At 31.9% G+C, this 12,721-nt stretch overlaps 1 protein-coding gene across 1 annotated transcript; it reads left to right on the forward strand.

Annotated features, from left to right (window-relative positions):
* The first annotated feature begins 7,945 nt into the window (after nucleotides 1-7,945).
* On the forward strand, nucleotides 7,946-11,570 carry LOC148609833 (uncharacterized). The gene is made up of 4 exons (XM_088541199.1): nucleotides 7,946-8,988; nucleotides 9,430-9,516; nucleotides 9,819-9,886; nucleotides 10,839-11,570. The coding sequence occupies exons 1-4, from the start codon at nucleotides 8,754-8,756 to the stop codon at nucleotides 10,887-10,889; spliced, it is 441 nt and encodes a 146-aa protein (XP_088397325.1). The 5' UTR covers nucleotides 7,946-8,753; the 3' UTR covers nucleotides 10,890-11,570.
* The last annotated feature ends 1,151 nt before the right edge of the window (nucleotides 11,571-12,721 follow it).

Raw genomic sequence — 12,721 nt, forward strand, 5'->3', positions numbered from 1 at the left:
CCGTAGTCGAAGATATAAATTCAATTTTATTAGCATAATCATAATTTTTATAGACAGTACACAGCGACGAGAACGTTATACGAGATAAGACACACGGGGAATGTAAGTGTATTAAAGCATATTCTTCAAATTAGCAAGTCAAAATAGCATTTTTATTCAAATACAGATCCAAAGTGATATTGCTATGCAGCTATTCGCGCTCGGAATATGGACATTTGGGACAGTTTGAAAATAAGTAAATTGGAAAAAAGTAAACTTTCATAGAAGAAAATACGGAAAACCGTATATTTATTAATTAGATCTTTTGTTTACTTTTGAGAAACAATACCATTAAAGATTCGCAAAAAGAATATTACCAGAAACAGTGTATTACTTGTGTTATATTGCATTTATTACATTTTGTTGAATAGATGACACTTTGTTGAAAGCCCAATCAAAGAGTAATCAAGGGAACCAAGGTTATAGTGGTAATCAAAAGAATATAATCCAGGGACAAAGACCAGACATGGAAACAGACATATACAACAAAGAACATAAACAAAAGCAAATGAGCAACTCGGACTCCACTAAAAACTGGGAGCATGGACCAGGTGCACAGATAGGGTAAGCGTCCTCTGCTTTTGTAGAAACACCCGCCGAGTTGCTCATAAAAAGTGAAGTACGGGGTAGTCGAAAGAGGAAAGGAAAACTATGACACTTTTAACAAATCAGTATTCATGGCGCAGATGGATACACTGTAATGATCCACGAATTCATGATGACGACCATAAAACTTCTGTCGTGATGACTTCAATCTTCTAGCAACATAACTCTGTTCCAGAACCCTACTTGTTAGAAGTCAAGCGCGATACAAAAAGTTATCGTAGATTCGGCAAGCTCTGGCATAACGTTTGAGTTGTGATATGAGCAATAAAATTTGAAATCTCTGAAATAAACGTAGCCATAAACCTGTTTTAAAATCGGCGCCTCTTCCCGATTAGAATTGGAATTTATACACATTCCATTTTCCAACAAAGAAATAGAGGCTATTAAAATCAGCAATGTTCTTCATCGTAACGAGGTAGTTTCCAACATTCTACCACATTTAAAAAAAAAAGTTTTTTGTTTCTATTCTCTCTTACAGCTAAACTAAGACAATAAGTAGTAAAACTTTTAACCATAAAAATACATTGCAGAATCTAAACATTGAGGAATACCTTAAGTCCCCTTTGATATGTGACTCTGCTTTTTAGCTATCTAATTACAGTCCTTCTGGTCATGTCATTACTGCTGAATTGAATATCACTGAGAATGACCTCCTACTCAAGTAGTTTCTCAAGGTCCAAAATTCCTAGAACCACAGCACCTTGATTGGAAACTTAGTTTTAAAACCATGATGGATGCTGTTGAAGATTATACCAGATCGTGGATAAAGAGAGAAATGCATCAATAATAAGAAATCGAGCTCTTGTCAGATTGTTGCTACGAAATCATATTTACAATCTCAAGAAATGTGTCAATAAAAGACCCAAGTCCGAAATTAAAGATCGTATGGCACTTGAAGGTCTTTCTCGGTATATGAGACACATGTTATCGTCCCTGTCGACAAAGCATCAAACAACATTGTATTTGTTTCCTAAGCGCATTATCTCAGTTGCCTTATTAAAGCTGCATTATCTGCCAAATTTGTTCAGTTCTGATTCTACTGAATTTTGTGGATTCAATAAAATAAGTTTGTAATAATGCAACTGAAGCAATAAATGCCGATAGTATCTACGGAATATTTTGAAAACAACTTTTTTTTTTATTTCCAAAGAAGATCGATAGCTTAATCTCATTATTTTTCGCCATTACTTCCGAGGATTGACGACAGGACATTCACCTGAGTATAAAAAAAATACTTTCACCTTCATAAAAATAACAAAAAGGAAAGACAAGAAATTTGACTTTTTATTTGATATCAAATTAAAATAATACGTCTTATAACCCAAATGCAGGATCGAATTTTGATTCCAATAACTACTGTTTGCAAAGTTAACAGAAGAAAGGAAGCATTTACTTGTCATAATTCGTTTGTACATTGATATACATGTACATTGAAATTTGATGTTATAAGTAGTCATGTGTTAAATGGAAAGTGCATTTAAACACACAAAACAATCAAATTTTTATGCAAAATTGTGTTTTAACTGCATTCCAATGGCTGGTTGGAGGTTCTAATGGAATCTTATTTTTAAAATACAGTATTGTTTTAAAAAAGTACATAATTCTTATCATAAAACATAAATATAATACAGGGAACAAAAACAGGATAAAAATATTAAATCATTGCATGACTATACATGTACATGCATATAAACACTCAGCATTTTTAAATAAATATTCATCTAGGGATGTACAAACATACATAGGCCTAAATAATGTTAGTTATGATCCCCTTTTAAGTTATACATGTAGACATGTATTCCTTAAATGATGATACTTTTATTATGAAGTGTGTGTGTGTGTGTGTGTGTGTGTGTGTGTGTTGGGGGTTATGTACAAATCAGTGTCAATTACCTTTTGAATTAACTTTCAAGATACTTTTGAATGGAGCAAAAATACAACAGTGTTTTCTGTTCTTAGTCGGCAAATTCTTCACTAGCTTCAAATATCTATACTAATAAGTCATCTTCCTTATAAAACAAATGCTTACGAGTGTTCACATTTACACCAAATGATTAGCCACTGCATACTAAGTTATCTTAGAAACTTTATGTATTTATTTATGCAGATTTTGGAGAATGACAAGTCCAAACAACTTATTAATGAAAGAAAATAGTTCCAAGATACTGTTGGATATGGAATATTTTCTAAGATACCATACTAAAAGGGGGTAACCAAGTTTTATTCAGCAGGAAAAGAAGACATCTTTAACACGAGTTATTAACTTTCCTGCAGGTTATGCGGTAAAGCGTGTATAAATAAAAGTTAGTTTTATCAATTACAGTGTTTGAACTTGTAATTTTATATGTTACTCCTTTACAGAATAATTTGAATCGGTTTTGTTCTTATTACTCAGATATTCCTACTCCATTCATGTTTCTTACTGTTGAGTTTTGTTTTGTCTTTTCTCGGCAATTGACTCTAGGTTTTGAGTAAGCGAAGAAGCCATTTCGGTCTTGTTGGAATTTTATTTTTTATCTGGACTTTATATCTTTAGGAAGATGTTTCTACTCATTGTTTTCCTATGGTTCTGATCTTATACGATGCTGTATAAACCATCAGAACCCTACCACCTGGGATTGTGTTTTATGGCAACTAAAACGCTATTACATTTTATTACAAATACATAACAATATTCAATCTAAATTTTTTATTATATTTAAAAAAAATTAGAAACTCAAAGCATAGTCTTATATTGCAGCTATCAAGGATATTTCACATGTACCCTTCACATGTCAACATATCCGAATTTGTCAGTGTACTGGTTTCAATGTCGCCGCTATGTTAAAGATTATTTGGTTTAGAAAATGCAAAAGTGGAGTGGCCTGCGCTATGTCGTATGGCGATTTACTTGATTTATACTTCATTTCAAAGTGCATATTTCGTTGTACCTGAAAACTGCTGCTGGAAGTTATTCATCGATAGCGTTTTTCTTTAAAATTCATTGAAATACAAAAAAAAAACCACCAAAACATCCCATCGCAAGCAAGCTACGAGTCAATTATTAACTTCTATGGAAATTTTTCAGACTTCTTGCAGCATTTCCAAAATAATAATAATAATAATAATAATAATAATAATAATATCACACTCATTGACCTACCATTAAAATTTGAATTTACAAATTTGTCATCTTTTCAGTGCACTTCTGACGTTGATTTGGTCCGATCAAGGCTTGATTAACCAATCACGTGATCCATTCTTGTAGTAAATGTTGATATCTTATTCAATGAATTTGTATATTTAAAATATAAACATCGACGAAATTTCACGAATTAAGTTGAGTTAAAAGTAGCTCGTTTTTGTTGTCGAAAATGTGACAATTTATGACATTTCTCCTTAACATACCCGCGATCTCCAAACTTTTTATCTCTCAACTCTTTACACTACGTTAGCACATGATTAATTGACATTTTGTTTGAAAGGACGTATTCGTAAATCTTTTGCTGTTTCGAAAAAATTATGCTGTTCTCGGTTATAAATTGAATATAATTTAATATTAATATTCATGTATTTGTCGCTTTCCTAGAGATACGTAGGGCGATTGATACTGTTTGGTGGAAAGCCCTTATGTATAAGAGTAATCAAGGGAACCAAGGTTATAGCGGTAATCAAAAGAATGTAATCCAGGGACAAAAACCAAGCATGGAAAACAGACATATACAACAAAGAACATAAAGTAACTAAAATCATACATACAAAGTAACAAAAGCAAATGAGCAACTCGAATTCCACTAAAAACTGGGAGCATGAACCAGGTGCACCGGTCCATGCTCCCAGTTTCGTTTAGTTATAAGTTAGTTAATCTGAATGTTAAAAGTTAAGCATGGAGACTTAATTATCTATAATCAATGACTTTCACACTAACATTCAAAGTGCATTGTCAATTATAGTTAATAATTATAGATAAAAGTTTATAAGATTACTGCTTTTGTAGGACAGGAAGGTGAACTATCAAGTTTGCTATGCTTTGTTTTTATCAATGATATATTACTTGATCACTTAAAATGCAGCAGAAAAATTGGTATTACAAATTTAAACATTTGTGCACCTAACATTGCATGCATATCTATTTCATCAACAAAATTGCAACAAATGTTGTTAGTCTGCTCAATCTATGCAAACAGAGGGCGATTTCAGTTCAACGCTGAAAAATCAAGTGTTATTTGTTTCCCAAAAGACAAAACAAATTTCATTTTTTATGGACTATAAATGACCAAATAATCCTTATAACTAGTTTCCATAAACATCTTAGTATAGACATTCGTAGTCATTTGAAATCAAATCTTCCAAAACTGCTGTAGAAAATGCTGCAATATCCTTTTCTCTCCTACAAACAGTCAAAGTTCCAACATGAATCCATAGTCAATAGTCAAACCCTATGTATGTATATATGTAATTCTACGGAAAAAATTCTAATAAAAGATATCAAATCCCCAGCGAAAATATCTGCTTTTACAGTATTGTTATTTCTTATCAAATTTCTGTAAAAAGAAAATAAAGGATTGAGTGAATCAAATTTATTGGTAGATCTTAATCCAAAACTCAATAATATACAAGAAGTACTCAAAACCCAAAATATCGAAATGACTAGTCAACTCCAGCACCGAAAAGTTCTACCATCTATTATACAAGAAGCCCCAGTGATTTGTGGGTTTTGAATTTTGTAATACTGCAACTTTCGATAAAAAATCTATGATAACGTTCGTGTCAGACAAATCTGACTATTTTGCTGGTGCATTAACTTGGAGACCTTTTATGTAAAATACCTACAAAAATACCAAGCATATACATATTGCAAATTTGGTATCTTGCATGTTTGAAACCTTTTATAGGTAGCATTTATACCAAATACATAGGAAGATCTAAATACAAAAATAAAACTTCTAACATAGAAAAATCATTGCCTATCAGCGAGCACAGCATTTGTAACCAGAGTTGTGTTTCACTGTAAATGCCGAATGCATGATAAGGACTTAGTACGCAGAGAACGTTGACTATGTATATTTATTTTGGATAAAATTATCGTTAAAAAACGAATTATTATTAAAATATGTATGTGTGTTTTGAACTGCAAGTACATTTGTTCATTTACCTAAAATTCTGGCATTTTAATATTGTTTGTCTTCGGAACTGATTTTGAGACGAAAGTAAAAGGAACGACATTGTTTGCAAGATGGCGATCTCTTACGTACTTTCAATTCTGCTTTGTTTTTTAAGTTAAATTTCAAACGTTAAAGGAATCTTCTAGTTTAAAAAAAATCATTTAAGACACCTTTGCTATTTTGCATTCACTCCGCAAGATATCGTTACGGTGCACCATGAACACTGATTTGTTCAACGTGTGTAGTTGTTCTTCCTCTTTCGGCTACTCTGGGGTTGACTTTTTATGAACATATCGGCGAGTGTTGCTAGAGAAGCAGAGGACATTTACCCTACCGGTGCACCTGGTCCATTGTTCCCAGTTTTAGTCGAGTCCCAGTTGCTCATTTACTTTTGTGACTTTGTATCAATTATTTTGGGTACTTTATGTTCTGTGTCGTGTGTGTCTGTTTTCCATGTCTGGTCTTTGTCCTTGGGTTACATTCTTTTGATTTTCACTAGAATCTTGGTTCCCTTGATTACTTTATCACTTCCGAATGATGATTTTTGATTCTCATTAATTTGGTAAAAACAACCGCATCCCTTTTGCGATTGAATAAATCCATGCATCATTTTTATTAACACTTTAATTTCGTGTTTCTGAAATCCTTTAAAAAAATGACTTCTATACGTTTGAAAAACCTCCTTGTTGAAAATTATGCATAAGCAATTTAGAATAAAGACTTGTTTGGTAATTCAATACTTGTCCCTGACATAATATTTACTCTTTATGTATAGAAAACATGCGCACTACGATTTATTTACAAGAAGAAAGATTGTTTCTTGTTTCTGAAAGACTGATTCTAAGTATTTCTTTATTTAAGATACGATTTTTCTATTCATCAAATGTAACAAGAATGTAATAGTAAGAAAATTACGTATATATATAATGTAAATCAATCTGATGACAAATATCTTTACAACTAAATGGAATCAGAGGGCTCTTATTCATTCATTGTTAATTGGATATATATTTATTTATGCCACCATTGTAGAGTTGTAACTGTAGATTAACAAGACAAAGTATAGTCATCGGGTGGTTTTGAGCGAAATAGTGAAATGTGCAACCGGATCACTCTGTCATTCCCGACATCGGTTCTAAATTTGTTATTAACTAATCAGTTTTCGTCCGACTGTCTTCATATGCAGACTGATAACTCTGCATGTATTTTGATTTTTATTAATTCTCAAGCGGCTTACTTAAACTTCAGTTATTAAACTGCTTGACTTTAGTTCGATCATACATATACGAAGTGACACCTGTTCAACGAAGTTTTTTCTTGTTCATTCATCAAAATCTGTAAATGATTAAATATCTCCTGAGCCGAATACGACAGCAGGATTAGGTTCTTGGCATGAATTACACGAATTTCTTAAGAAAATATGGAACACAGAATGACTAAACATTCAATCAGAATCAGACCTTTATTGGTTCAAAAATCAAAAATCAAAGCCAAGTTTTGATAACTATTCTGCTCTACATGGTCTTAAAGGTTTCTATATGGTTTTAATGGTTTCACCTTGCTTATTGCAATGCCATCTAAAAGAAAGAAAATTCTTAAGACTCTTAATATTGTCATTTGATATCTCGCAACAAGTGGCACGAGTGTATGCAGAAGAAAATATTTTAAAATCAGATACACTCCCGGACTTCGTTTTAAAGCATAAGAATGTAATCTACCACTTACGGAACAACAAAGTGAAATGCTGTGATTGTAAGAATTACCCTTCATATTCTATGCCACAAAACCAAGTTTTGTATAAGGAAAATCAGTTTGACAAACTATGCACTGAAAAATACAATCACAGCCATGTTATACGGAATGGTAATAAAGTACATCAACATTGTATGTGTGCAATAGAAGTGGTTTCAAATTCTTACCTTGATGATTTAGACGTTACAATCATTCATTCCTTGCTAATAAATTATGTGTCACTTCCACATAATGAAGAACAATGGTTAAAGGAGATGATATGTATACGCACCAGCGTTTCACACGCTAAAAGCACTATCAGTTATGACATCAGCGACCTCATTAGCTTATGGACAAGACTAGAAGCAGCAGTTCTAGGTTGACAGGCAACATTAATGTCAAACATCTTGAAAGATGTTAAATTAATCAAAAACGCCATTTTAAAAGACGAAGATTTGACTGAAATCATAACGAGTGTGGACGAAAACACAAATGTAAGTAAATTCAATCTCTGTTTAACATGTTGAATTCAAACGTAAAGTTTCCATTTGCGGTACTTTAACCCAAAATATTAGTCATGATACATTGTTTTCGGTCGATAATGAGTTTGATTCCACTCGTTCAATTTAACTTTAAAACGACGTCTATTCAAATGTCGAGCAGCATAACGTTTAGTGGCGTCTTTTGATACTTAATCTGTCGGTGTTTTAGTATTATAGTGACGGTGGCTATGTGTTTAAACAAAATGATTGTACTCGTGTACTACTTTTAAGCCGTCGATTGTTAACTAAATAAGAGTAATCAAGAGAACCAATATTTTATCGAAAATCAAAAAAATGTAATACAAGGACAAAGACCAGACATGAAAAAAAAAACAACAAAAAACAAAAAACAAAAACAAAAAACAAAACAAAACAGACACACACATCAAAAACATACAAATCACAAAAAATACATACAAATCATGAAAGTATTAAAGCAACTCGGGCCACTTGAACCGAGAACATATACCAGGTACAATGGTAGAGTAAACGTCCTCTTACTTTTCTTGAAACACCCACTGAGTTTCTAAAAAAAATTCAATTCCGGATAGACAAAAGAGGAAAAAAAACTATGAAACGTTGTACAAATACGCTCATATGGTGCAGATGGATACACCGTAACGATCCTATACTATTTATCTGTATTTTTTTGTGAATTGAAACTGGATGAAGCATTAAAACTTTAACTTAAATGTATACATGCTACATACACTTCTGTGTTCATAGCGCAATATATTTTGTTGGGAAGAAGTACTCGAATTATTTTATAATCAGTGTAGAAAATCCAGTGCAGCTTCTAGCATCTCTGAAGAAAAGCTTCGAAATCAATTTTCAACTAGTATTGGCGAAGCAAGAAGAAATGCCGACTGAGCAAAAAGAGGAAATGCGGACCATAAAAGGAATTCTGAAGAAAAATCTGATGAAAGGTAAAAGTATTGTTGATTTCAAAGATTTCTTGTTTAAGATAAATTAACATATTTTATAGTAGACATGTGCAATATTTTAAGGCATATGGTCAAAATATAACGTCTTCAGATCTCTCTTTGGCAATTGTACTGCCAGAACTATTTATGAATTAAATGTTCACGCAATTTTTACGCAATAAAATAGTATTTAAACATAGGAAATGCATATTTCGACATGAATTTCCAAGAGGAACGAAACAGATGATCCCGTGAATTAGATATTATCTATCTTAACGGAATTTTTTGTCAAAAATTATATCCATTGTCACACGAACTTTCTTAATGGTCAAGGAATGGTTGCTTTATATATCTATTAGGAAGAAAGAATGATAAGAAAAATCTAATTTTGATTAACTATTTTTATCTTTTATTTTTATATAATTTTTGTTTGTCTACTTTAAGTTGGTATTGACAATCTTACATTTGACGTCAAGTGTTTACACTCAAAAAAAGACACCGAACATGAAACTTCTGATCTCGATCAAAAAAGTATTTGTATTACTACCATTGAGAAATAACTTAATTGTTTTTGTTTTAATATATGAACTACAAATGGCTTAATTTAGTTTATATGATAAAAAAATGAAGCGTTATAGAAAGGTCTTCGTGTTTGTAATAAAATCCATTTTATTTCCAATACTCTTGTGTGCACTACCCCTAGCATAAGGTACATTTAACGTTTTATTCATCGATTATACGATATATTTGTCTTGTACAATATTTACATTGTTAAAGTCATTTTAACAGTTTGTCTTTCTATTTAAATTAAAAAACATCAAATATCTAAACAGATTCTGAGGAAAGCTGTGCCCCCACCAATACAGTAGAGACAACTGATTCCTTTCCTGAAGATGCAAAGGTACAACGTATTTCATGATAATCCTATTTATTAGACCGTTTGCAAAATATGCCAAGACATAACTCTATCAGATAATCACCAATACATAACAGATTTATCCTTTTATTTTGAGATTTTCAAGCGTCCAAAAAGCTGTTGTTTTAATCAACGATCAGAATGCAATTCAACAACTATGAGCTGTTTCATGATCCTTTTTACAATAAATAAACCTTGAAATTTTCTAACATTTACCATCCCAGATCTTTATATTACTAATACATAAGCTATTCCTTTATCAAATGTATATGGTTATTGTACAAATGTGGGGAGCATTGGAAAGATAATTTTATTTTTTAATATACGCGAGCTAACGATGGAATATCTGTTCTTATACTCATCCAAAAACCTATTTCCTCCAAAGCAAAGCACATCTTAAAAATTCTTTATTGCTATCAGTGTCGTTATCGTGAGTTGAGTTTGTATCAGAATTAGCACCGCGAAGCAATGTGAGCTTTATGGTTATTACATATGTATTAATATCCCTTAAAGTTCCCCAACGCACACACAAAAAAACATTCCCGAAAATAACAAAAAATGGCAGTCGTAATAGAGAAAATCTAACATAAAAACTGAATGAAAGATGAAAGTGAGAGTGAATACAAGTGATCATGAATATATATAATATTTTTTTTTGTATAAAATTTTGATCTTTTGTCAAGACTCTGTTATACCTTAGTCAAGCGGTGATGTATAAATCTTTGTAAAAGGGTGACTTTACTGAAAAAATCAATAGTTTACGTCACATGAGATGTATAAAAAACATATCTTTTAGTGGAGAACTGTAACATATCCAGAACTTGTGCAAATGTTAATTATACCTGCTGGAGCTGCCCATTAGAAAAAATAAAACTTGAAGTATGATGAAGCTCACGATGCTCGCTTATAAATCTTTCCATTGTATTGTTAATTCTAGATGTCATTGAAGTTCGATTGCCTATATCCACACCAGATGATTGGAAAGTGAAGCAAATTAAGAAAATACTGGAAGATCGTGTGGCTTCAACATTCTCATTTGGAACATTTAATATCAAGTTTGTATATGATGGATCGCTAGTTATACAGATGAAAATTAAAGATAGATCAAAACTGAAAGCTGGAAAAGAATCATTTTTTTTAGAGATTTTGTCAAGATATGCCAGATTGAAACAAACACGGAACAAACGGTTGAAATTGAGGTAGCCTTCAGTGATGCCGGAGCAGGATAAGAATGTATAAGTCACTTTCAATATGGTTCATATTGCTTATAAAATGAATAAAGAGGCCAACTGAGGGTCTCTATAAAGTTGGAATACACTTTTCCCTGTCTAAAATACGCTATATCAGAAATATAGTGGGGTATAGATGGCTTAGTCAGAATAATGTTTGAGGTAACATGCTTCTCCGTGGGCTATTGCTTCTGCAAGCTAACATAATAAATATCTTGTACAGCATGCTAGGTAAATACAAATTGGTCTGTCAAATTGATAAAACTTTCTTTTCCAGTCAGACATGAACTATATAACGCAAATCATCAAAAACCACCATCAATCAATTGTAAGTTAAAATAAAAAAAAAAAAAAAAAAAAAAAATAGTCTCGAGTGACAAGACTGAACATCACACAGAATATATTGAATCGTAGGAGTCAAGGAGCCTTGGAATCAAAATAAGGACGCAAACCAATTGATCGTTCCATTGGTCATTGTTATGCACTTACTTTTTGTTTGCTTTAAGAGTCAAGTGTAGGAGATTTGATGTCAATCAACGTTGATTGCCTTTATTGTGAAGTTTAAATGCAATCCATGTTTTGAGAAGACAAAAATAATCCAACACTTGACAATGGACTTCTAAAACGAAACATTTTGCGATGATATTAAAAACTAAATATCAAGTCTTGGATACAAGTAAGTCGATTTATCATGTTGATTGTAGACAAGCAATTAAGTAAACTGGATCACACATATTCACGTTCTTAAATTTGTTTAATGACACTTACATTCAGTAATAGTAATAATACTTGTACCATATACTGGCACTGTACTATGTGTTACATTACAATATATTCTAGTATATATCCATTGTGGGCGCATGTAGCATATTACAATTTAATATTCCATCCTGTGCTATCTTAGATAATTCACGAATTGTTTCTCTAAAGCATGAATATACCAGGAAATTTAAGACCCTCTTGACAATATCTTTCCTGTATGAAATCGAACCCTTTTTTTAAATATACTAAATCATTTGTCTAAGCATTGGCGAACATGCACTGTTTGGGAGGATAAAGAACTGCACTTGAAACTTTAAAAATATTTTACTAAAAGTATTTTTATCAATTTATGAGCAACTCAGCGGTTATTTCTAGAAATGCAAACGACATTCACCTTACTGGTGTACCTGGTCCATTCTCACAGTTGTTAGTGGAGTCCGGGTTGCTCATTTACTTTTCTTTCTTTGTACGTGTTTTTTTTTTTTTTGTTATTTCAAGTTTTTTGTTGTGTCTGTCTACTTTCACTGTGAAACCTTTATCCTTAGAACAAATTCATTTGATTGACCCCCGAATCTTGAATCTCTTGATTACACTTTCAATTGACTAATCAGACCTTAGTTTGTTCGAGCAATTGTATAAACTGTTAAAATGTACTTGACGTTCAAACCTTTGTTTCTGAAATTTTTATTTTAAACGATTTTATATTTAGGAAATAAAGATGCAATTTTTAATGAAAAACTTGATTTTAAGAATGAGAATTGCAGCCAAATTTTAGACGCATGTCTAACGTACGTCTTGAAATGACGTATGTCAGACGTCTATCAAACGT

This window comes from Perna viridis, chromosome 8 (assembly GCF_037379345.1).
Source record: "Perna viridis isolate PV_CMFRI_1.1 ecotype Kerala chromosome 8, ASM3737934v1, whole genome shotgun sequence".
In the NCBI taxonomy this organism is placed as follows: domain Eukaryota; kingdom Metazoa; phylum Mollusca; class Bivalvia; order Mytilida; family Mytilidae; genus Perna; species Perna viridis.

Bases quoted from the DNA above. Each gene is read 5' to 3' on its own strand.
- LOC148609833 (XM_088541199.1), top strand. From the start codon at position 8,754: ATGTATACATGCTACATACACTTCTGTGTTCATAGCGCAATATATTTT. The intron at 8,989-9,429 runs GTAAAAGTATTG...GTCTACTTTAAG, and splicing joins GAAGAAAAATCTGATGAAAG to TTGGTATTGACAATCTTACA. The intron at 9,887-10,838 runs GTACAACGTATT...TGTTAATTCTAG, and splicing joins CCTTTCCTGAAGATGCAAAG to ATGTCATTGAAGTTCGATTG.